At 47.1% G+C, this 23916-nt stretch overlaps 2 protein-coding genes across 2 annotated transcripts in view; one reads left to right on the forward strand and one right to left on the reverse strand.

Moving 5' to 3' along the window:
* LOC308357180 (uncharacterized protein) overlaps window positions 1–2093 on the reverse strand; it is a gene marked incomplete at both ends in the record, with an annotated part of 70163 nt that extends 68070 nt beyond the window's left edge. Inside the window, 1 exon segment of the mRNA XM_080826649.1 lies at window positions 1641–2093. Coding sequence (XP_080682775.1) covers window positions 1641–2093 — 453 coding nt within the window.
* A 20635-nt stretch (window positions 2094–22728) lies between these two features.
* Window positions 22729–23445, forward strand: LOC308357181 (uncharacterized protein; the record flags this gene model as incomplete). The annotated part of the gene is made up of 2 exons (XM_080826650.1): window positions 22729–22957; window positions 23312–23445. 2 exons carry the CDS (start codon window positions 22729–22731, stop codon window positions 23443–23445), a joined length of 363 nt encoding a protein of 120 aa, XP_080682776.1.
* Between the last annotated feature and the right edge of the window lie 471 nt (window positions 23446–23916).

Consider the following 23916-nt stretch of genomic DNA (forward strand, 5'->3'; position numbering starts at 1 on the left):
GTGGGACCAGAGGCGCCTGCCTTGGATGTGTCGGGACTCCGGTGAAGGCCCAGGCTCTTTTCTCTTTCTTCTTCCTCACATGGGTCTCACCACCACCCATCCCCAGAAGAGGCCCGTTGGCTTCCCTCCAGCGCTTCACAGTTCCTTCCCCAGATGCCGCGGTCGTTTGCTTCTCTTCCGCGCTTCCGAGGTCACGGATTACTCCACGTCAACACACACGCCCAGCACAGGGGCTCTCGGTCCGTGACGTCACCCGTCCTTCCTTATCCCGACGCCATATGGCCTGCCAGTTGGGGAGCACGACGTGTTTGGCACAAAACTGCCTGAGACCGCCACACACCCCCCCCCCACCCCAAGAGGTCCTGAGACCAGGAGGCCCAACCAGAATGGGCCTTCCATGACCACGGAAGATGTGCGTGTGCAGACGGGGCCCACGGGCACGAGGCCTCCGCAGGCTCCCCTGTCTCTGAGCAGGAGGAGTGTATGTTGGACAGGATGGCGCCGACTTCCGCGAAAGGGTCCCCGTGTTCCCCAGAGCTCTAAAGGGCAAGGCGGCTGCCCTGACACTGGGCTGGAGGTGCCTGCCTCGTGGCACCCGGGAGTCTACCACTTTGTCCCAGATATCCCCCGCATCTACAGGACAAGGGGACTTCTGCGGGCCTCGAAGACCCTCGGACCAGCATCTTGCTGGTGCTCTGGCCCAGGCTGTTGCCGAGCTCGCCTGCTCGTGGGTACGTGAGCGCCCTTGAGCAAGGGCAGGAGACGCAGCCTGGCGCCTGAGTGCTTCCCTGTCAGCTCTGGGACATAACGGTCCCTAGATTCCCTCATCCTCCAATGGAGATGGGAATTTGTGGGGGCAGGCTAGGAGTCTCCACAAGGATGATCAACGTATGTGGCCTGTGACCCGTACAGAAACCCTTAGGTCGCGCATGCCGTACGAGGACACGGACAGCGTGTGGTGTGCAGATCGGTACTGGGTTTATTAAGACCCTCATGTGAGAGTCCGTGTGTGTAGGGAGACATGCAGAGGGATCCCGACAGGAAGAGATCAGCACACAAGGACCATGAATGCACTGAGAAGGAAACCCTCGTTGCGCAGACATTAAAGGTTGCAAAAGAATACACTTCTATCAGGTGAGGGGCTTCCTTTCTCCCAGGTCGTCAGGCAGGAGGACGATCTTGACCGTGGAGTCAAGGCAGAGATCTTGACTCCACGTCTGGATGCGTGACGCTGGCAGGGGACTCCCAAGACCTGAGGAAGAAGAGAATCAGGAGAAGTGGTCCACACTTCCTCAAGCCGATTCCCAAGGTTTTGAACAGGCAGATGAGTAGCCGAAAGGTTGGCGACTGCATGCTGGCTTTCAGCAACGTTTGGCAGTGTCCGTTTCCCCGCTGGCCAATCAGTGCTGTGTGCCGTTGTGGGTTCCTGGTGAGGCAGCTGTCATTGGGACGTGTGTCAGCAGCTGGACACGCAGCAAGGGTGGCCGCGGCCGCCGTGGGTATGTGGCGGTCCTCCAGCAGGCGTTATGGCAGCAGTGTGGGTGGCAAGCAGGCTAGCAGCAGCTGGATCCACAGCCCTGGGCGAGGCATCCGGGCAAGCAGCAACAGGTGGGGTGGTAGCAGGTCCTCCTGCAGTACACAGGGGTGCAGCAGGCTGGCTGACAGCAGCTGGAGCCACAGCAAGTTTGTCCACAGCCGCTGGACCCACAGCAGCTGGGCTGACAGCAGCTGGACACACAGCAGCTGGGCCGGCAGCAGGTGGTCCTGCAGCAGGTGGTCTGGCAGCAAGTTGGGCGGCAGCAGCAAGGCTGGCAGCAGCAGGACCCACAGCCGCTGGACCCGCAGCCGCCTTGTCCACAGCCGCAGCAGCTGGGCCGGCAGCAGGTGGTCCTGCAGCAGGTGGTCTGGCAGCAAGTTGGGCGGCAGCAGCAAGGCTGGCAGCAGCAGGACCCACAGCCGCTGGACCCGCAGCCGCCTTGTCCACAGCCGCCGCCGCCGCACCCGCAGCAGCTGGGCTGGCAGCAGGTGGTCCTGCAGCACGTGGTCCTGCAGCACGTAGGCTGGCAGCAAGGGGAGCAGCACGATTCGGTCATGGTGTCACACGTGGAGGGGCAGCTTCTGTTCAGAGGTGAGTTCCTCAGATTCTTTTGTCTCGTCCTCTTGTGGGGATTTTATGCACCGGGTCCCCACATTTGGACCAATGGGCATGACTTCCTTGCCGTTGTTGACGTCGTTTTCCTGGTGATGCGGGAACTGAAGAAGAGGAAGTTGTTTTCCCCCTCATGTTAGGAATCTTTAGCCAATAAGTGCTTAATGTGTTTCTTAATTGAGAATACCTCGTGGAAACATTTCAGATGAAAACACGGTGGTCCCATCAGCATCTGCATTCCTGCTCTATGAACTTCATCGTGTGTTCTAAGTCCCACTGGCCTGGGAAGAGGCTGGCGAGTCAGATTAGCGGTCCTTCCCCGGCGCTGGTCCCTGGGTTACATGTAGACTGGCAACATGCCTCGTGAGGGACTGGCAATATGCCTAGCGATGAACCGAAATCATGCCTGAGCCCAAGTCGGTTTCCCCACAAAGCCTGATTCCAGACTCCCACAGGCATCTGTCTCTTGGTGCCGCCCCCCCCACCCCCGCCCCACCTGCACATCCCAGTTCGATCAAAGACTCTCGGCTGCAGGACATCCGAGTTCATCTCTTCCATCTGTGGAGGCAGAATCCAGCAGGGCGATAGAAAGAGCGGCAGTACACCCAGACGAAGCAAGCAGCAGTCACCGAACTTCCTGAGAGACAGCAGTCCCGGGTCACGCAGAAACGAGGGCTTTTCCAGGATGTGGGACTTTCCGTGATATAAGTGGGGCAGTTCGGGGGATCACGGGATGAGTTGGAGACTCTGGTCCTCACCTTGTGAACCAGCCAAGCAAGTGACTCCGTGTCACTGCGAATACAGTTCTCGTTTTCTCTTCCTCCCTCTTCCCTCCGTCCTCTCCGTCCTTCCCTACCTCGCTCTCTCCCACCCTCCCCCCGCTCCTCGTCTTTTCCTTCGTCTTCCTCCTGTGTCTTCCTCTTGTACAACTGGTGCCTGTCCACCATCGTGAAGAAGGAAATACTGGGTCTGAGTGCCGAAGACCGTAGACTGTGGATGGCGCCTTCAACATGCCAGCCGTGAATCTCGGATCTTCCTGTGTTCGGGACAACTTCTACCCAGCAGATCCGCATCTCCAGGCCTCTTGGCCGTTTCCGTGGCGCAGCAGAATGTCGCTGTGCCAGTGCATGCGACGCTGAGCGAAATGCTCAACCAGTGCTTCTGGAGAGTGGGTTGATAGAGATGCCAGCTCCCTTGTTGCTGAATTAGGGGAATCCCAATGAGTGTATTGCATCCTTTCCGATCTGGCTCTCGGCTATAAGCTTCCCGTGCAAGCTGGGACCCTGGACTCGCAGTGCGTCTTCCCTGCGTGGATTTCCCGCACTCCAGCCAGTGAGATCCGCCCTCCCCAAGGAAGCTCCGTGCCTGGTGGCTGTTCTTCAGTGTCGCTTCTGGGAGGTACCATCCTCTGACATGACTATGCCCATCTCAGTCTTGATTTCCTGATCCCTGCAGTGGGAACCTTGAGCCCTAAGTTGAAAATTACTTCAAGGAGTCAAGAAAATCTCCATGAAGCATTTGGCCGGTGCGTAGCAAGTAGGGAGCAAGCCAGGTCCTGTCCGTTTCTCAGCACAGCTCACAAGCCCCCAACTCCTAAGCACCAGCAAGAGGCAAGTGTGGTGTTTGCAGTCTGTTCAGAGCCTCCTGGATAGCTGGTCTGCAGGGCTGGTGGGTGCCCCGGACAGAAGCCTTCCCAGGTCCTCAGAGGTCCCTCCACTGGTCCCAGGAAGTGACCCAGGGCCTTCATCTGCCCTTCCCGTCAGAGCCTGGAGCCAGCCTCACATCCCTGAGCGCCGAGGCAGCATCACGCATCAGTGTGGGACCAGAGGCGCCTGCCTTGGATGTGTCGGGACTCCGGTGAAGGCCCAGGCTCTTTTCTCTTTCTTCTTCCTCACATGGGTCTCACCACCACCCATCCCCAGAAGAGGCCCGTTGGCTTCCCTCCAGCGCTTCACAGTTCCTTCCCCAGATGCCGCGGCCGTTTGCTTCTCTTCCGCGCTTCCGAGGTCACGGATTACTCCACGTCAACACACACGCCCAGCACAGGGGCTCTCGGTCCGTGACGTCACCCGTCCTTCCTTATCCCGACGCCATATGGCCTGCCAGTTGGGGAGCACGACGTGTTTGGCACAAAACTGCCTGAGACCGCCACACCCCCCCCCACCCCAAGAGGTCCTGAGACCCAACCAGAGGCCCAACCAGAATGGGCCTTCCATGACCACGGAAGATGTGCGTGTGCAGACAGGGCCCACGGGCACGAGGCCTCCGCAGGCTCCCCTGTCTCTGAGCAGGAGGAGTGTATGTTGGACAGGATGGCGCCGACTTCCGCGAAAGGGTCCCCGTGTTCCCCAGAGCTCTAAAGGGCCAGGCGGCTGCCCTGACACTGGGCTGGAGGTGCCTGCCTCGTGGCACCCGGGAGTCTACCACTTTGTCCCAGATATCCCCCGCATCTACAGGACAAGGGGACTTCTGCGGGCCTCGAAGACCCTCGGACCAGCATCTTGCTGGTGCTCTGGCCCAGGCTGTTGCCGAGCTCGCCTGCTCGTGGGTACGTGAGCGCCCTTGAGCAAGGGCAGGAGACGCAGCCTGGCGCCTGAGTGCTTCCCTGTCAGCTCTGGGACATAACGGTCCCTAGATTCCCTCATCCTCCAATGGAGATGGGAATTTGTGGGGGCAGGCTAGGAGTCTCCACAAGGATGATCAACGTATGTGGCCTGTGACCCGTACAGAAACCGTTAGGTCGCGCATGCCGTACGAGGACACGGACAGCGTGTGGTGTGCAGATCGGTACTGGGTTTATTAAGACCCTCATGTGAGAGTCCGTGTGTGTAGGGAGACATGCAGAGGGATCCCGACAGGGAGAAATCAGCACACAAGGACCATGAATGCACTGAGAAGGAAACCCTCGTTGCGCAGACATTAAAGGTTGCAAAAGAATACACTTCTATCAGGTGAGGGGCTTCCTTTCTCCCAGGTCGTCAGGCAGGAGGACGATCTTGACCGTGGAGTCAAGGCAGAGATCTTGACTCCACGTCTGGATGCGTGACGCTGGCAGGGGACTCCCAAGACCTGAGGAAGAAGAGAATCAGGAGAAGTGGTCCACACTTCCTCAAGCCGATTCCCAAGGTTTTGAACAGGCAGATGAGTAGCCGAAAGGTTGGCGACTGCATGCTGGCTTTCAGCAACGTTTGGCAGTGTCCGTTTCTCCGCTGGCCAATCAGTGCTGTGTGCCGTTGTGGGTTCCTGGTGAGGCAGCTGTCATTGGGACGTGTGTCAGCAGCTGGACACGCAGCAAGGGTGGCCGCGGCCGCCGTGGGTATGTGGCGGTCCTCCAGCAGGCGTTATGGCAGCAGTGTGGGTGGCAAGCAGGCTAGCAGCAGCTGGATCCACAGCCCTGGGCGAGGCATCCGGGCAAGCAGCAACAGGTGGGGTGGTAGCAGGTCCTCCTGCAGTACACAGGGGTGCAGCAGGCTGGCTGACAGCAGCTGGAGCCACAGCAAGTTTGTCCACAGCCGCTGGACCCACAGCAGCTGGGCTGACAGCAGCTGGACACACAGCAGCTGGGCCGGCAGCAGGTGGTCCTGCAGCAGGTGGTCTGGCAGCAAGTTGGGCGGCAGCAGCAAGGCTGGCAGCAGCAGGACCCACAGCAGCTGGACCCGCAGCCGCCTTGTCCACAGCCGCAGCAGCTGGGCCGGCAGCAGGTGGTCCTGCAGCAGGTGGTCTGGCAGCAAGTTGGGCGGCAGCAGCAAGGCTGGCAGCAGCAGGACCCACAGCCGCTGGACCCGCAGCCGCCTTGTCCACAGCCGCCGCCGCCGCACCCGCAGCAGCTGGGCTGGCAGCAGGTGGTCCTGCAGCACGTGGTCCTGCAGCACGTAGGCTGGCAGCAAGGGGAGCAGCACGATTCGGTCATGGTGTCACACGTGGAGGGGCAGCTTCTGTTCAGAGGTGAGTTCCTCAGATTCTTTTGTCTCGTCCTCTTGTGGGGATTTTATGCACTGGGTCCCCACATTTGGACCAATGGGCATGACTTCCTTGCCGTTGTTGACGTCGTTTTCCTGGTGATGCGGGAACTGAAGAAGAGGAAGTTGTTTTCCCCCTCATGTTAGGAATCTTTAGCCAATAAGTGCTTAATGTGTTTCTTAATTGAGAATACCTCGTGGAAACATTTCAGATGAAAACACGGTGGTCCCATCAGCATCTGCATTCCTGCTCTATGAACTTCATCGTGTGTTATATGTCCCACTGGCCTTGGAAGAGGTTGGCGAGTCAGATTATCAGTCCTTCTATCTCACATTCAGGTCAACCCTTGGAATATTCTGGAAATTTTTCTTATTTCCCTCAGATAATGGATGGGACAAGTTGATTACAGGTACTTTTTTTTGAGACCACAGTTGTCATATTTTCTCCTTTTACCACAAAACACATTGAATCCGTTATACTTATTTCCTTTTTTAAAAATGATTTTACTTATTTATTTGATAGACAGAGACCAGAAGCAGGCATAGAGGGAGACAGAGAGGGCAAGGGGAGCAGCCTCCCTGCTGAGCATGAGCCCAATGTGGGGCTCTATCCCAGGACCCTGGGTTCATGGCCTGAGCTGAAGGCAGAGGCTTCGACCCACTGAGCCACCCAGGCGCCCCTATACTTATTTTCAATAGAGATTAGTTTCTTCTCCCTTTCTTCTTCTTGTGATGATGTGGTATTTTGTGTGTTTCGTTTAATTCCGTGTCCCGGGCTCAACATATACCTTATTTCAAATTTAGAAATTGTAAGCCTACGTTTTTTATTTTTGTTTTAAATTTTATTTCAATTAGCCAAGATATAGTACGCCATTAGTATTTTCTTGTTTTGTTTTGTTTTGATTTTTTTATTTTAAAATTTTTTATTTCTTTTCAGCATAACAGTATTCATTGTGTATACCATTAGTTTTTGATACAATGTTCAATGATTCATTAATTGAGATATCACCCAGTGCTCATCATATCACGTGCCCTCTTTAATGCTCATCACCTAGTTCCCCCATCCCCCATCCACCTCCCTTTCCACATCCCTCAGTTTGTTTTCCATATTCAAAAGAGTCTCATATGGTTAATCTCCCTTTCTGATTTCTTCCCATTCAGTTTTATGCTAAGTGAAATAAGCCTACAAGTTTTCATTCTTCCTCCCAAAGTTGAGAAAGAATAACAATATGTGAACACAATAGCTATCCATACGTGGTTGACTTTAAAATTCCCGGCCTCTCCCCCACCCTGTAGTCTTTTTGGTCCCATTACCGGTAAGCAAGTACTGAGGTTTACCTCACTAGATAAGCAGTATTCTAGCAATGTAATGTTTTGCAGTGGCCTACAAAACATGAACTTAAGGTTCTAGAACTGTCCTGGTAGACTACTGAGAATGGAGTCAGAAGGTTCAGAGAAATGTACATGGTAGAATGAATTTATTTCTTGTCAGAGAGTCTGCAAACTGATCATATTCCCTGGGAGGTCCCAAAGGACATTACTCACAAAAGCAGTAAAGCATGTACATCATTAAAAAGGACAGTGGTGGTAGTCTTCTGTGGCCAGGGTTGATGGTAAAATATGATGATAGAGAACTGGGAAATGGGGGATGGTAGGAAAACAGAGTCAAAGTAGATATATTTACCAAAATAGGAAGAAATGTCAACCAGTGGGCCTTCACTCACAAGATCTGACGAATAGACTATAGCTTCCTTAAGGCTGAGGTAATTGTGCACCCAACACATTTATTACTGTGGCACTGCCATAAACATTGGAAAAGATTCAAGAACAGTGATTCAGAGGCTGATGTCAGCCACTTAAATAGAAAGTTATAACCTCCCATTCAGTTTCCTGACCTGAGTAAGTTCTCAAACCTTGAACCCTTCAAATAAGGGATAGGTATAGTCTGCTTGAGAAATATTCTTCAACAATGAAGTGTGTGTGTGTGTGTGTGTGTAGCTTATTTTCCACAGAGGATTTTCAATCATATGCCAGAGTAACTGTACACTAGGGAAAGGTGAAAACCCAGGTATTTCTAAAGGTGTTGGATGTAGAGGTTGTGCTGACAGATACCAGGAGTCCTTCTGTTAGAGTGTATGCGTATAGAGGCCAAGTAATAAATGGAGTCCTGGTTCATGTCCCTCTCATGTGGGTCTAATTGGCATTAAGGTCTACTTTATACTCATTTCTGGCTACTTATATAAGTAGTGAGTGGTAGAGTCCTTCCATTGTGTGTCAGTTGGGTCCTCTGGGAATCAGACACTGAAACAGTATTAAGAATGTAAGATGTTTACTGTGAAGTAAGGCCAATGAAAGGTTTAAAAAGGGGGAAAAGGAAAGGGGTATTTGGCAGCAAAAACCTACAGATTGTGATGTAGGTGTGGCATCCCCCCCCCCAAAAAAGAAGTTTGAAATAAGCAGCATTAGGCAAGGAGGATATAAGCCTGCCATGCAGGTCTGACAAAACATTGGTCAACCCAATGGAGATATTCAGAGCAAAGATAGGCATTAATAATTTCCCATGTTGGGATGAAAATGCTAGGTGCTAGTACATTCATGGTGTGCAATTATGAGCCTGAGGTTTACGTGAAGAACATGACCTTAGCTCTAAAGCTGATGCAGATCCTAAAGTTGCTAACAGTTGACACACTTTGCAGTGGAAGTGCATCTCCAGACATGTGAGGTGAGAGCCATAATAGAAACAAAGGTCAAATAAGAGCCCCTAAAAATTCCTCTCCTCCTGACCAATATATTAACCAGAAGCAATAGCCATCCGTGGAGAACAGCAGAGTTTAGTGCTCCTTCAAAGACTGAAAGAATCCAGAGATGGTGGTTTCCAGCACAACTCTATTTGATTGCCAGGCTGGACTCTGCAAAAACCTAGTGGATCATGATATATAATTATGAAATATCTTAAGCTTAAATCAATTGATAAACTTATTAGCAGGTGTTTTTGGTACATTTTTATACCTTCTGAGTTTAAAGTCTGTGGAAATAAGCAGTACCCCCAATGAGCATAACCATGAGGCATTTTGTAGAAAAAGTGGCCTATTCTGTCCTAAAGCAACAGACTATACATTCTTTTTAAGTACACATGCAAAATTCTCCAAAATAGATCACATACTGGGTCACAAGTCAAGTCTCAACCAATACCAAAAGATTGGGTTTATTCCCTGCATATTTTCAGACTACAATGTTTTGAAACTTGAACTCAATGACAGGAGGAAATTTGGAAGGAACTCAAATAATTGGAGGTTAAAGAGCATCCTACTAAGAAATGAATGGGTCAACCAGGAAATTAAAGAAGAACTTAGAAATTAATGGAAGCAAATGAAAATGAATACACAATAGTTCTGAACCTTTGGGATGCACCAAAGATAGTCCTAAGAGGGAAGTATATAGCAATACAGGCCTTTCTCAAGAAATAAGACAAGTCTCAAATATACAAGATAACCTTACACCTAAAGAATCTGGGAAAAGAACAGAAAAAAAAAGCCTAAACCTGGCATAAGAAGATAAGTAAATAAGACTAGACAAGAAATGAATGAAATGGAAAATAAAAGAACAGTAGAACAGATCAACAAAAGTAGGAGCTGATTCTTTGAAAGAATTAATAAGATTGATAAACTCCTAGCCAGACTTATCAAAAAGAAAAGACCAAATTAATAAAATCACGAATGAAAGAGAAAGATCACAACCAACACCCAAGAAATGCAATTATAAGAACATATTCTGAGCAACTATATGCCAACAAATTAGACAATCTGGAAGAAATGGATGCATTCCTAGAGACATGTAAACGACCAAAAGTGAAACAGGAAGAAATAGAAAACTTGACCAGACCCATAACCAGCAAGAAAATTGAAGCAGTAATCAAAATTCCCAACAGACAAGAGTCTAGAACCAGATGGCCTCCAAGGCTAGTTCTACCAAATACTTAAAGAATTAATACCTATTCTTCTGAAGCTGTTTCAAAAAAATAGAAATGGAAGGAAAACTTCCAAACTCATTGTATGAGGCGAGCATTAACTTGAACCCAACCAAACAATTATAGACCAATATCCCTGATGAACATGGATGCCAAAACTCTCACCACGATACTAGCTAATAGCATCCAACAGTACATTAAAAGAATTATTCACCACAACCAAGTGGGATTTATTCCTGGGCTACAAGAGTGGTTCAACATATGCAAATCAATCAATATGATACACCACAATAATAAAAGAAAGGATAAGAATCATATGATCCGGGACGCCTGGGTGGCTCAGTTGGTTAAGCGGCTGCCTTCGGCTCAGGTCATGATCCCAGGGTCCTGGGATCGAGTCCCACATCGGGCTCCTTGCTCGGCAGGGAGCCTGCTTCTCCCTCTGCCTCTGCCTGCCTCTCTCTCTGCCTGTGCTCACTCTCTCTGACAAATTAAAAAAAAAAAAAAAAAAAAAAAAAAAAAAAAAGAATCATATGATCCTCTCAATTGAATCAGAAGAACCATTTGACAAAACACAGCACTCTTTCTTGGTTAAAACTCTCCATAGGGTAGGGATGGAGGGAACATATGTCAATATCATAAAAGTCATATACAAAAAGCCCACAGTGAATATCATTCTCAATGGGTAAAAACAGAGCTTTTTCCCTAAGGTCAGGAAGACAGCAGGGATGTTCACTCTCACCACTGCTCTTTAACATAGTACTAGAAGTCCTTCCCTTGGCAATCAGACAACAAAAAGAAGTAAAAGGTATTCCAATTGGCAAAGAAATGGTCAAACACTCACTCTTCCCAGATGACATAATACTTTATGTGGAAAACCCAAAGACTCCTCCCCAAAATTGTTAGAACTCATACAGGAATTCAACAACATGGCAGGATATAAAATCAATGCACAGAAATCAGTTGCATTTCTATACACAAACAACGAGGCAGAAAAAAAGAGAAATTAAAGAATAAATTCCATTTACAATTGCACCAAAAAACATGATACCTAGGAATAAACCTAACCAGAGAGGTAAAGGATCTATACTCTGAAAACTGTAGAACACTTATGAAAGAAATTGAGGAAGACACAAATAAATGGGGAAAATATTCTGTGCTCATAGACTGGGGAACAAATATAGTTAAAATGTTCATGATACCCGGAGCAATCTACACATTCATTGTAGTCCGTGTCAAAATACCATCAACATTTTCACAGGGATAGAAAAAGTAATCCTAAAATTTGTACAGAACCAGAAAAGACCCAAATAGCCAAGGAATGTTGAAATAGAAAACCAAAGTTGGTGGGGTCACAATTATAGACTTCAAGCTCTATCACAAAGCTGTAATCATCAAGATCTAATCATCATGATATAATGTAATCGTCATGATCTAATGTTAAAACTGTCACCTGGTCATTTTGGATTTCTCATGTCAGTAGATCAACAGATAGAGAAAAGTGTCACTGTTTGGTGATGGATAATTATCATGGAGAGGTAGAGTGCAGAGAAAGGTATCTGGAACTCAGGAGATTTTACTGAAATATCTATATGGTTCCTTTTATCTCTGTATCAGTAATCAGACATCTAGACCCATTAGGCAGGATTATCTGGGTTACTCCATTGGGATATTCTCCAAAATAATAAAAGCATTGGCTAAGGTAAACCAAATATAGGACTGGTAGAATAAGATGGAGAATATGACTACTAGTTGCACACTAGTACAGTGGCAGTAGCTGCAGCTTGTTCAATTAAACTTCCTGTTATACATCCCCTTATTTTCCTCCTTCCCTTTCTCCCTCTCTTATTTCCTTCCTTCCATCCATCCATCCATCCATCCATCTGTCAATCCATCCATCCTATGATTTCTTCTTCTTCTTCTTCTTCTCTGTAGTTCTCTTCTTTCTCTCCTTCCTCTTCCTTCTTTTCCTTATTTATCTTTTTCTAGAAATTGTGGATTTTCCACCACCTTGAATAAACAGAGATTGGTCTGAGAGGAACAAAGGGTAGATTATAGATGATGTATTCAATACCTCACTTCTATGGACTGAATATTTGTGTCCTTTCAGATTCATGTGATGAAGACTTAATCCCCAATCAGGTGGCATTTAGAGGTGAGATCTTTGAGAAATATTTATATTTGGATGAGGGTATGAGGATGATGCCCCTGTAATAGGATTGCTACTCTTGTAATAAGAGACAGAGACCAAAGCTCTCTCACTCTCTGCTATTTGAAGATACAGCCATAAAGCTGACATCAGCAAACCGGAAGAAGGTCCAAGGAGACATTTAATCTGCCAATCACCTTAATCTTTGACTTTCCAGCTTCCAGAACTGTGACAAAATTTTGTTTTGTGAGCCACCAAGTCTATGGAAGTACATTATAGCACCCCAAACTGACTGACACAACCATTCACATATCTTTGATCTCAGTGTGCTCAGGCCAACTTCCATGCCACATGTACATCTCTGTGTCCAAGTGTTCTCTTTATGCAACAGCAGAAAGTCATTTAGTCTGTGCATGCCATGCTGAGAAAAACACACAACCAATGATTCTGGAGAGTTTTCTATAAAGATTCCAGTTTTATTTCGTCAAGTAGGATAATTCTAAAGTGTATATTTTACACCATTTCTCATCATTTTCTTTGAAGTTTAAGCTTCACTTGCAGACAGTAATACTAGATTCATATACACCCTTACCTGTCCCATTTCTTCAATTTTCTGCCTGTGTGCTATGCACATCCTAAACAATGTCCACTTGGTTCTTTTTCTCAGGATATTTTCTCTTAGGAAACAAACTGACTTTAATTTCCTCTTTTGGCCTTAATTTCTTCTTTTCTAAAATAGAAATTTTATACTTCCTTGAAAATTTCTTCAGAATTAAAGTTTATGTAATGAAGCATTTGGTAAATACCTAGCAAGTGGGAAGCAACCCAGGCCATGACCGTTCATCATCTTGGCATGCAAACACCCAGCTCTTAAGGACCAGCAGGAGGCATGTTTGGTCTTGGTAGCCTGTCCAGAGCCTCCCAAATAGTTCATCTTCCATGTTGGCATGTACCCCAGATAGGAGCCTTCCTAGCTCCTCAGAGGTCCCTCCACTGCTCCTGGGAGATGACTCAGGGCCTAAGTGTGCTTTTCCTCTCAGAGCCTGAATCCAGCCTCACATTCCTGAGTGACAAGGCAGCATCATTAACTAGTTTGGGACCAGACGCACCATCTTATCTATCATGACTCCTATGAATACCCATGTCCTTTTCTTTCTTCTTCCTCACATTCTTCTCACTCCCCTGGAACATGCTCTTGATTTATCTCAAATCCTTTATAATTTCCTCAGAAAATACAGGAGGTTGTTTAGTTTCTTGAGTGGTTCATAGGCCATGTGTTACCCAAAGTCGTACATGCCCATTGCACAGTCTCTGAGTCTTCAACTTTGTTTGAACTTACATTTCTTAGTATTATTTTGGTCAGGATGACAAATTTCCATAACTTTAAGGGAATACAATATATAGTCCAGTTTTTATTGCAGGTAACTATTTATTTTCTTACTATGTTGAGATATATTTAATAGATGGAGGCATTTCAGAATTGGATTTGCACAATACAGAGATAGTTTAATGAGAGTCTGTTTTGTGAAGACAAAGTGGATGCTAACAGTATTTCATGGGGATGAATTTCATGTGTGGCTGAGCAAGTGGAAACAGGAAAGGGTACCTGCTTTCTTGAGAGATCCAAAATGCAGTCCCACCTGCCCTCACATGTATCTGATCTGCTGCTTGCTGAGTTCTAAGAAACTGATTTTTGAATGGATGTTATCTGCATATATGAGGGATTATTTCTTCCATTTGTAAAGGATAAATACATTTGCACACCTTACTAGTGCTCAGTACTAAATATTGTTACGTTATTGACATGTAAATGTAGTTGCTTTGAGCAAGAAGGAATTATCCAGTCCTAGATCCGAGTCTTCCATTATTAGCTACATGAAATTACACAGTGAAATATTCTCACATGAAAATGTGGAATATAATTCATGACAGGCTGTTGTGTACCTCACGTTGGATGATGCGTATGGTACCCAATATGTATATAAGTTCCTATATCAGGAATATCATACAATAAAAGACAATATGAGGTGAATTATGATAACAGATTTTACTCGGGAGACAACTCAAATGATCATAAAAAGATGAAGGCAGGAGAAAGAGCCATAAGCATATTAAAAAACAAAATATGATTATAAAATATTAATCAGTTGCAGGAACCCTTGAAAAAGTTTTAAAGACTTGTTTTCCTAAGTTACTTAGAGGGAGCAGATGATCCTGATTTCAGAAGCCAAGACCATAACTTGGTATCAAGAATTTATGAAACTGGCAGGAGGGCACAATTGTAATGAGCACTGGGTGTTATACGCAAATAACGAATCATGGAACACTACATTAAAAACACTACATTAAAAAAATGTACTATATGGTGACTAGCATAATATAATAAAAAAAGAAAGAAAATACCAGAGTAAAAAAGAAAAAAAAGAATTTATGAAACTGGCACATGATCCACATACATAGGAGGAAGAGAATTGGAGGAAGTCCTCTGCACAGCATCAAGCTGATTCACAAGCTTATAAAAAGATATATGAGAAAAGTTTTGATCTTTGCATGCTGACTTTCAGCAAAATCAAGCAAGGAAATTTGTCCTCCAAATGGCAAGTCGGTTAGCAGGAAGGTGTTTTGTGCAGATGGTGTTTCTTTGGTGAGGGGATGAATAGCAGGAAGGCGAGCAGCAGCTGGATCCACAGCCCTTGGCTAGGCACCCAGGCAGGCAGCAACAGGTGGGGTGGCAGCAGGTCCTCCTGCAATACACAGGGGTACAGCAAACTGGCAGCGGGGTGTGCAGCAACAACTGGGGCAGCAGCAAGGCTAGCAGCAATTGGACCCACAGCACGTTTATCCAAAGCCACTGGACCCACAGCAGCTGGGCTGGCAGCAGCTGGACACACAGTATGTGGGCTAGTAAAAAGTGATCCTATAGCAGGTGGTTTGATAGTAAGTTGGGTGGCAGCAAGGCTGGCAGCAGCTGGACCCACAATAGCTGGACCCATTGCAGATCTGCCCACAGCTGCTAGACCCATAGCACCTGGACTGGCTGCAGCTGGACCCACATCAGCTGGACTGGCAGCGGGTGGCCCTGCAGTAGTTAGTCTGGCAGCAAGGGGAGCAGTACAAGTTGGTGATGGTGTCAGGTGTCTAGGGTGGGCCCCTGTTCAGAGGTAAGTTTCTCAGATTCTGATGTGTCTTTCTGTTCTGGATCTTTTATGCACTAAACTCCCCAAAGTTTGGACTAATGGGCAGGACCTTCTTGGTTTTGTTTATGCATTTTTTGTTTTTATTTTTTTGTAGGAACTAGAGAATCGTCAATGAGGAAGTTGTTCCCTTAGTATTTTGAGTCTTCTTTAATGTACTGTTTGATCATTTTTAAAATTGAGAATACTAGTTAAGAACTTTTTCCAGAAATGGGAAAGTCAGGAATCATCACCAGCTACGTTTCTGGTTATTTGACATCATCTAATCCTGTGGTGTTTTCTGCTGGCTTGGCAAAGGTCAGAACAATTGTCCCTGGTCTGCTATTACTTTGAGCATAATTAGTTAGGGAAGTGCCTTTATTTCTCTTCTGATCTTTGTTATTTACTTCCTTATTGTAACTTTGGGCTTTTCTTGTTCATTTTTCAAGTTCCTTGAGGTGAAAAATTAGCTGTTTATTTGAGATTTTTCTTGTTTCCTAAGGTAGACATTTATCACTATTAAGTTCCCTCTAACAGTGCTTTTTCTGTATCATATAACTTTTTTGGTATGTTCTATTTCCATTTCAATTTGTCTCAATGTATTTTTTCCCCTTTGGAATCCTTCTTTGGTTGTTCATTACCTGTTGTTTAATTTCCACATATTTGTGAATTTTTGCAATTTTTTTCCTAATTGATTTATAGTTTCATACTATTATGGTCACAAAAGATGCTCGATATGACTTTAAACTTATGAATTTATTGAGACTTGTTTTGTGGCCTAACCTATGATCTATCCTGGAAAGTGTAACATGTGCCTAGGAGAAGAATGTGTATGCTATTGTTTTTGAATGGAATGTTTGGTGTATGTCTCTATTGTAACATATTGTTTAAAGCTCATATTTCTATACTGATTTTCTCTCTGGATGATTTATCCATTGGTGACAGTAGAGTATTGAAGATCCCTACTATTATTTTATTGATATATATTGCTCCCTTTAGGTATTTATTTATTTTTTTTAAAGATTTTATTTATTTATTTGACAGACAGAGAGCACAAGCAGGCAGAGAGGCAGGCAGAGAGAGAGGAGGAAGCAGGCTTCCCGCTGAGCAGAGAGCCCGATATGGGGCTCGATCCCAGGACCCTGGGATCATGACCTGAGCCGAAGACAGAGGCTTTAACCCACTGAGCCACCCAAGCGCCCCTCCCTTTAGGTATTTATTAATCACGTTATATATTTACGTGCTCCTATAACACATTCTCACAGAGAAATAACATGAACAGTCTACCTTATGGTGTTTCCTAAATAAATAAATAAATAATATTAATCAAAAGTCTTACACGAGAAGGGGAAAAAATAGAGAAGTAGGGGACCCTATTTCAACCAGTCCCCTGAGTTGAGCTGGATACCTATCAGACCACTCTGAAAAACCACGGAATCAGTCTGAAATGTAAGAAGACGTATTCGGATCTCTACAAACAGAATATCTCTGGCCATTGGTTTTGAAGTATGATGTGGGAAGCTGTGAATCTGTGGGCAGATATTGGACGATAAATGGAAGGGGAAGGGATCCTCTGGGATCCTGAGCTGACAGAGTGCAAAGCCTCCTGCACTGGGGACCCAGCTCAGACTTGCAGACTGGTAGCAGTGGGGAAAGGACTTGAGGGCAGCCCACTGGATTGAAACCTGGAGCTGCGGGGCCACATGTGCGAACTGGGGGCAGTTGATTGTTTTATTTTATTTTTTTTTACCTTTTTAAAAGATTTTATGTATTTATTTGAGAGAGCAAGTAAGAGAGAGCTTGAGAGGGTAGAAGGTCAGAGGAAGAAGCAGACTCCCTGTGGACCTGGGAACCCGATGCTGGACTTGATCCTGGGACTCCAGGATCATGACCTGATCTGAAGGCAGTTGCTTAACAGATTGAGCCACCTAGGCACCTTTTTTTTTAAACAGATTTGTGGGTGACAGTTTTAGAAGCACAAAGTTCAGAAACATGCCCGGACCTGGAAGTGAGGGCTGGGAGTGCCATTGTGGGTTGCACAACCCAGGATGCTGCAGTTATTAGCAGCACAGTCAAAAACAGAGACAGTGTGGCCTGGAAAGCTCATTGAAGAACAGACTGCTATCTCCGTATTCTGAGACAGAGATTGGATATGATCACTTCTCTCTCAGAAGTGACATGGAAAGCTGCCAGGGAAAGCCACCAGAGAACACCCCCCACACACACACACCAAAAAAAAAAAAAAAACCAACAACAACAACCTTTTTCACTGAGCCAGTCCCCACCCCCCCAACAGGGAGTAGGGCAACTCTGCCCAAACGAGGTTGCCTGAATAACAGTGCAGCAGGCTCCTCCCCCAGAAGACAGGCTGGAAGAACATGAGGCTGACAACCCTAAGGTCCCTATAAAACTGGTGCATCCTGCTTCAGTTGTGGTCAATAATTTGGACTCTGTACATTCTGTCAACCAACCCTCAACAGAACGACTCAGAGGAGGAACCCTTAAAATAGGAAAGATTCAGAGACTATGACCTATGCCACAGAGCTAAAGAATATGGATATAAATAAGATGGCATAAATAGGCATCACGGTAACAGTAATGAAGACAATAGCTAGGATGGAGAAAACCATTAATTGCAACATAGATTCTCTAAGGGCATAAATCAAAACTGATCTGGCAGAACTTAAAAATGCTATCAGTGAGATCCAATCTAATCTAGATATTCTAACAGCTAGGTTAAATGGGGCAGAGGAACAAATTAGTGATCTAGAGGACAAACTGATAGAAAAGAAGGAACAGAAGGAGGCCTGTAAGAAACAGCTTAAAATCCATGAAAACAGAATTGGAGAAATAAATGATGCCATGAAACACTCCAATGTCAAAATGATTGGGATCCCTGAGGGGTTGGGGGGAGAATAGAAGATATGTTTGATCAAATCATAGCTGAGAACTTCCCTAATCTGGAGAATGAAATGAGCATTCGTGTCCTAAAAGGAGCGAGAACCCCTCCCGAGATCTAAGAGAACAGACCAATGCCCAGGCCATGTAACAAAACTCACAAATCTTAGAACCAAAGAAACTATCTTAAGGTCAGTTGGGGCAAGAGATTCCTTACATATAGATGGAAGAACATCAGAATAAAGTCACCGCTCTCCACAGAGACCTGGAAAGACAGAAAGGGCTGGCAAGACATATTCAGGGTACTAAATGAGAAGAACATGCAGCCAAGAATACTTTATCTGGCAAGGCTGTCATTTAGAATGGATGGAGAAATAAAGCACTTCCAAGACCAGCAAAAACTGAAAGAATATGTGACCACTAAGCTGGCCCTGCAAGAAATATTAAAGGGGGGGGAGGTTCTATAAAAGGAGAAAGACCTCAGGAGTGATACAGAACAGAAATTTACAGACACAATCTATAGAAACAAGCACTTCAAAGGCAACATGATGACAATAAAATCATACCTTTCAATAATGAGTCTCAATGTGATTGGCCTAAATGCTTCAATGAAATGGCACAGGGTTGCAGATTGCATAAAAAGACAGGATCCATCCATATGCTGTCTATAAGAGATTCATTTTGAACCTAAAGATACATCCAGACTGAAAGTTAAGGGATGTAGAACAATCTTTCATGCCAATGGACCTCAAAAGAAAGCTGGGGTAGCAATTTTCATACCAGACATACTAGATTTTAAGCTAAAGACTGTAGTTAGAGATACAGATGGACACTATGTCATTCTTAACAAGAAGACCTAACAATTGTAAATATCGATGCTCCCAATATGGGAGCAGCCAACTACATAACCCAACTGTTAACCAAAATAAAGAAATATATTGCTAATAATATGTTAATAGTAGGAGACCTCAACACTCCACACTCAGCAATAGACAGCTCATCTAAGCAGAAAATCAATAAAGAAATAAGAGCTTTGAATAACACACTGGACCACATGAACTTCATATACAGAACATTCCACCCTAAAAGAATACTATTCTTGAGTACACATGGGACTTTCTCCAGAATAAACCACATACTGGGTCACAAATCAGGTCTCAACCAATACCAAAAGATTGAGATTATTCCCTGTATATTCTGAGACCACAGTGCTTTGAAACTGGAACTCAATCACAAGAAAAAGTTTGGAAGAAATTCAAACACTTGGAAGGTAAAGACCATCCTCTCAAGTATGTTTGCATTTACCAGAAAGTCAAAGAAATTAACCAATTCTTGGAAACCAATGAAAACGAAAACACATCAGTCCAAAACCTATGGGATACAACGATGGCGGTCCTGAGGGGGAAATACATAGCCATCCAAGCCTTACTCAAAAAAATTGAAAAATCCTGAATACTCTAGCTCTTTTTACACCTTAAAGAACTGGAAAATCAACAACAAATTAAGCCTAATCCATGCACAAGAAGGGAAATAATTATGATTAGACACAGATCAATGATTTAGAAACCAGAAATACAGTAGATCAATAGAAGTAGATCAATAAAAGTAGAAGCTATTTCTTTGAAGGAATTGATAAGCTTGATAAACCACTGGCCAGACTTATCCAAAAGAAAAGAGAAAGGACCGAAATTAATAAAATTATGAATGAAAGGGGAAATATTTTGACTAACACCAAGGAAATAGAAACCATCACCAGAAATTATTATCAACAGCTATTTACAAATAAATTAAACAACCTAGAAGAAATAGATGCATTTCGGGAAACTTATAAACTACCAAGACTGAGACAGGAAGAAATTGACAACCTGAATAGACCAATAACCAGTAATGAGATTGAGGCAGTGATCAAAAACTTCCCAAAAAATGAGTCCAGGACCTGATGGATTCCCCTGGGGGAATTCTACCAAACATTCAAAGAAGAAATAATACATATTCTCCTCAAGCTGCTTCAAGAAATAGAGACAGAAGGAAAACTTTCAGACTGTTTTATGAGGCAAGCATGACCTTGATCCCAAAGCGAGGCAAAGACCCCTTTAAAAACAAGAATTTCAGACCTGTATCTCTGAAGAATATGGGTGCCAAAATTCTCAACAAGATCATAGATAATAGGATCCAACAGTACATTAAAAGGATTATTCACCACGACAAGGTAGAATTTATCACTGGGATGCCAGGATGGTTCAACATTCACAAATCAAACAGAACACATTAATAAGAAGACAGAGTAGAACTATGTGGTCCTCTCAATTGATGCAGAAAAAGCATTTCACAAAATATAGCATCCTTTCCGAAATAAAACTCTTCAGAGTATATGGATAGAGGGAGCATTAATCAATTTCATAAAATCAATCTATGAAAAACCCACAGTGAATATCATTCTCAATGTAGAAATGCAGAGAGCCTTTACCTTAAAATCAGGAAAATGACAAGGAAGACCACCATTTTTTTAAAATTTAATTTTTTCAATGTTCCAAGATTCATTGTTTATGCACCACACCCAGTGCTCCATGCAAATGTGCCTTCCTTAATAACCACCACCTTCTCACCCATCCCTCCACCACTCCCCACTCCAAAATCCTGAGTTCTCAAAGTCCATAGTCTTACGGTTCATCTCACCCTCTGATTTCCTCCAATTCACTTTTCCCTTCCTTCTCCTAATGTCCTCCATGTTATTCCTTATGCTCCATAAGTAACTGAAACCATATGACAATTGACTTTCTCTGCTTGAGTTATTTCACTTAACATAATCTCCCCCAGTCCCATCCATGTTGATACAAAAGTTGGGTATTCATTCTTTCTGACGGTAATATAATATTCCATTGCACATATGGACCATATCTTCCTTATCCATTCATCTCTTGAAGGGAAGGATACCCACTCTTGCCACTACCATACAACATAGTATTAGAAAACCCAGCAACAGCAATCAGAAAACAAAAAGAAATAAAAGGTATTTAAATTGGAAAAGAAGATTTAAAATTCTCTCTATTCACAGGTGCATGATACTTCATATGGAAAACCAAAAACACCCTCCCAAATTAATAGAAATCATAATGCAATTCAGTAATGTGAAAAGATAAAAAAATCAATGCACAGAAATGGGTCTAGGTTCATTCTGCTGTCTATAGGGGTGAAGAGCTCACAACAGCATTTGTGGAACGGGCTCTGACTTCAGGCCACTGCGTATTCTGGCCTCACTGGTCGACGGCTGACTGAAAGCACGCAACTGTCGGGTTATTCCTGGGTGTTGGGTTCTGCGCGGCAGATCCAGGGGTCTTGTTTGGTGCACGTCCCATCCCGTTTCGAGGACGACAGCGACTTGGGGATTTGGGACACCCGCGGCTCTGGGGGCGAAGGGGCGTGCGGGGGGTGGAGATGGGAAGGGAGGGAAGGCAGAAGGAAGGAAACCAAAGAAGCAAGCATTCCAGAGGATCCCGCGCGGTAAAGGTGGAGACAGCGGCACCGTCACGGACTAGGCTAGTTCACAAGGTGAGGACTCGAGCCACCAAGTCATCCTGCTGTGCCCATCGCTGGCCCACGTCTGTCACGGAACGTCCCAGATGCTGGGCAAGGGCTGAAGCCTAGATGAGTCGGGAGTGCTGGTCAACCAGGACGCACCTGGACTGAGGCTTGCCTTGTCCCAGTTTGTCCCAGTGCACTGGTGCCGCCTCTGCCCACCTGCCCTTTGGTTCTGCCTTGCCCTTTGGCAGACAGGAGGCGACGCGGCCTCTACCCAAGGTCCTTGGTGGAACTGGGATCCACAGGTGGGCTAGGGTGCTCGGAGAGGCAGATGGCTGTGGGGGTCTGGAAACAGGCTTGGTGGCGAAGCCGACTGGGGCTTAGGCATGGATTCTGGCGGTGCCTGGGAACCTACGGACGTCCTTCTCCGCCCCCGTCCCACCCGGGCCCCACCCCCACCCCCACCCCCACCGCCCGCCGCCCGCCCCAGGAATCCTCGCGATCTACATACAAGCTAGGCGGCCAGGCTGGGGAAGGAACGCTGCTCGGACGCGCGCCCCTCAGGCCAGCGGGCAGTCTATCCCGCGATCCGACGATCAGTGAAGCCAGTCGGACGCTGCCGATGGGACCACCTTGCTCTCGTGTGCAAACGTCTCCATGAGTGATTCTCCATTAGGAAACACATTAAGCGCTCATTCTCTACGGATTGCTAACATGGAGGGAGCTTCCTCCTCCCCCAGCCCCCAGAGACTCTGGGAAACGATGTCAACAACAACAAGGAAAGTCTTGCCCATTGGTCCCAAGGTCGGGGGTGGGGGGCTCCAGTGTATAAAAGCCCCAGAAGAGAAGTGAGCCGCAGTCAGAATCTGAGACACTCCCCTCTGAACAGAAGCCCCCGCTCCATCCGTGACACCATGTCCGGCTCGTGCTGCTCCCCTTGCTGCCAGCCTACGTGCTGCAGGACCATCTGCTGCAGGACCACCTGCTGCCGGCCCAGCTGCTGCGGGTGCGGCGGCGGCTGTGGACAAGGCGGCTGCGGGTCCAGCTGCTGCGGGTCCTGCTGCTGCCAGCCTTGCTGCTGCTGCCGCCCAACGTGCTGTCAGACCACCTGCTGCAGGACCACCTGCTGCCGGCCCGGCTGCTGTGGGTGCGGCTGCGGGTGCGGCGGCGGCTGTGGACAAGGCGGCTGCGGGTCCGGCGGCTGCGGGGCCTGCTGCTGCCGCCCCACTTGCTGTCAGACCACCTGCTGTAGGACCACCTGCTGCCGGCCCAGCTGCTGCGGGTGCGGGTGCGGGTGCGGGTGCGGCGGCGGCTGTGGACAAGGCGGCTGCGGGTCCGGCGGCTGCGGCTCCTGCTGCTGCCGCCCCACTTGCTGTCAGACCACCTGCTGCAGGACCACCTGCTGCCGGCCCAGCTGCTGCGCGTGCGGCGGCGGCTGTGGGCAAGGCGGCTGCGGGTCCGGCGGCTGCGGCTCCTGCTGCTGCCAGCCTTGCTGCTGCTGCTGCTGCCGCCCCACTTGCTGTCACACCACCTGCTGTAGGACCACCTGCTGCCGGCCCAGCTGCTGCGGGTGCGGCGGCGGCTGTGGGCAAGGCGGCTGCGGGTCCGGCGGCTGCGCGTCCAGCTGCTGACAGCCTTGCTGCTGCCGCGGCTACGGCTGCTGCCCAACTGGCTGCCGCACCACCCGCTCTAGGACCGCCTCCTGCCGCCCTTGCTGCGTGTCCCGCTGCTTGCCAGCCTTCCCGCTGCTGACTGCCTCACCCAGAACCACCACGTGCGCACGGCACTGATTCGCCACTTGGGAAACCAAGTCACTGCCAAACGTCGCTGAAAGCCGGCACGCCACCGCCAACTGCCTCCTTTCCAGGCTTGGGCACCGGCCCAATGGAGCCTGGACCACTTCTCCCCGAGCCTCTGCTTCCTCCGTCTCATGCGTCCCGTGCCCGCGTCACGCATCCTGACGTGGACTCCTCATCTCTGCCTTGACTCCTCCACCGTCCACATCTTCATCCTCTCCCTATCAGTAACTTAGAGAAACCAACGCTCAGGCCTGGGGCACGGGTGCCTGCCACGACCCAAAGTCCGGGCATGCTGGGTTTTCT

This window comes from Martes martes (genome assembly GCF_963455335.1).
Source record: "Martes martes genome assembly, chromosome: 16".
In the NCBI taxonomy this organism is placed as follows: domain Eukaryota; kingdom Metazoa; phylum Chordata; class Mammalia; order Carnivora; family Mustelidae; genus Martes; species Martes martes.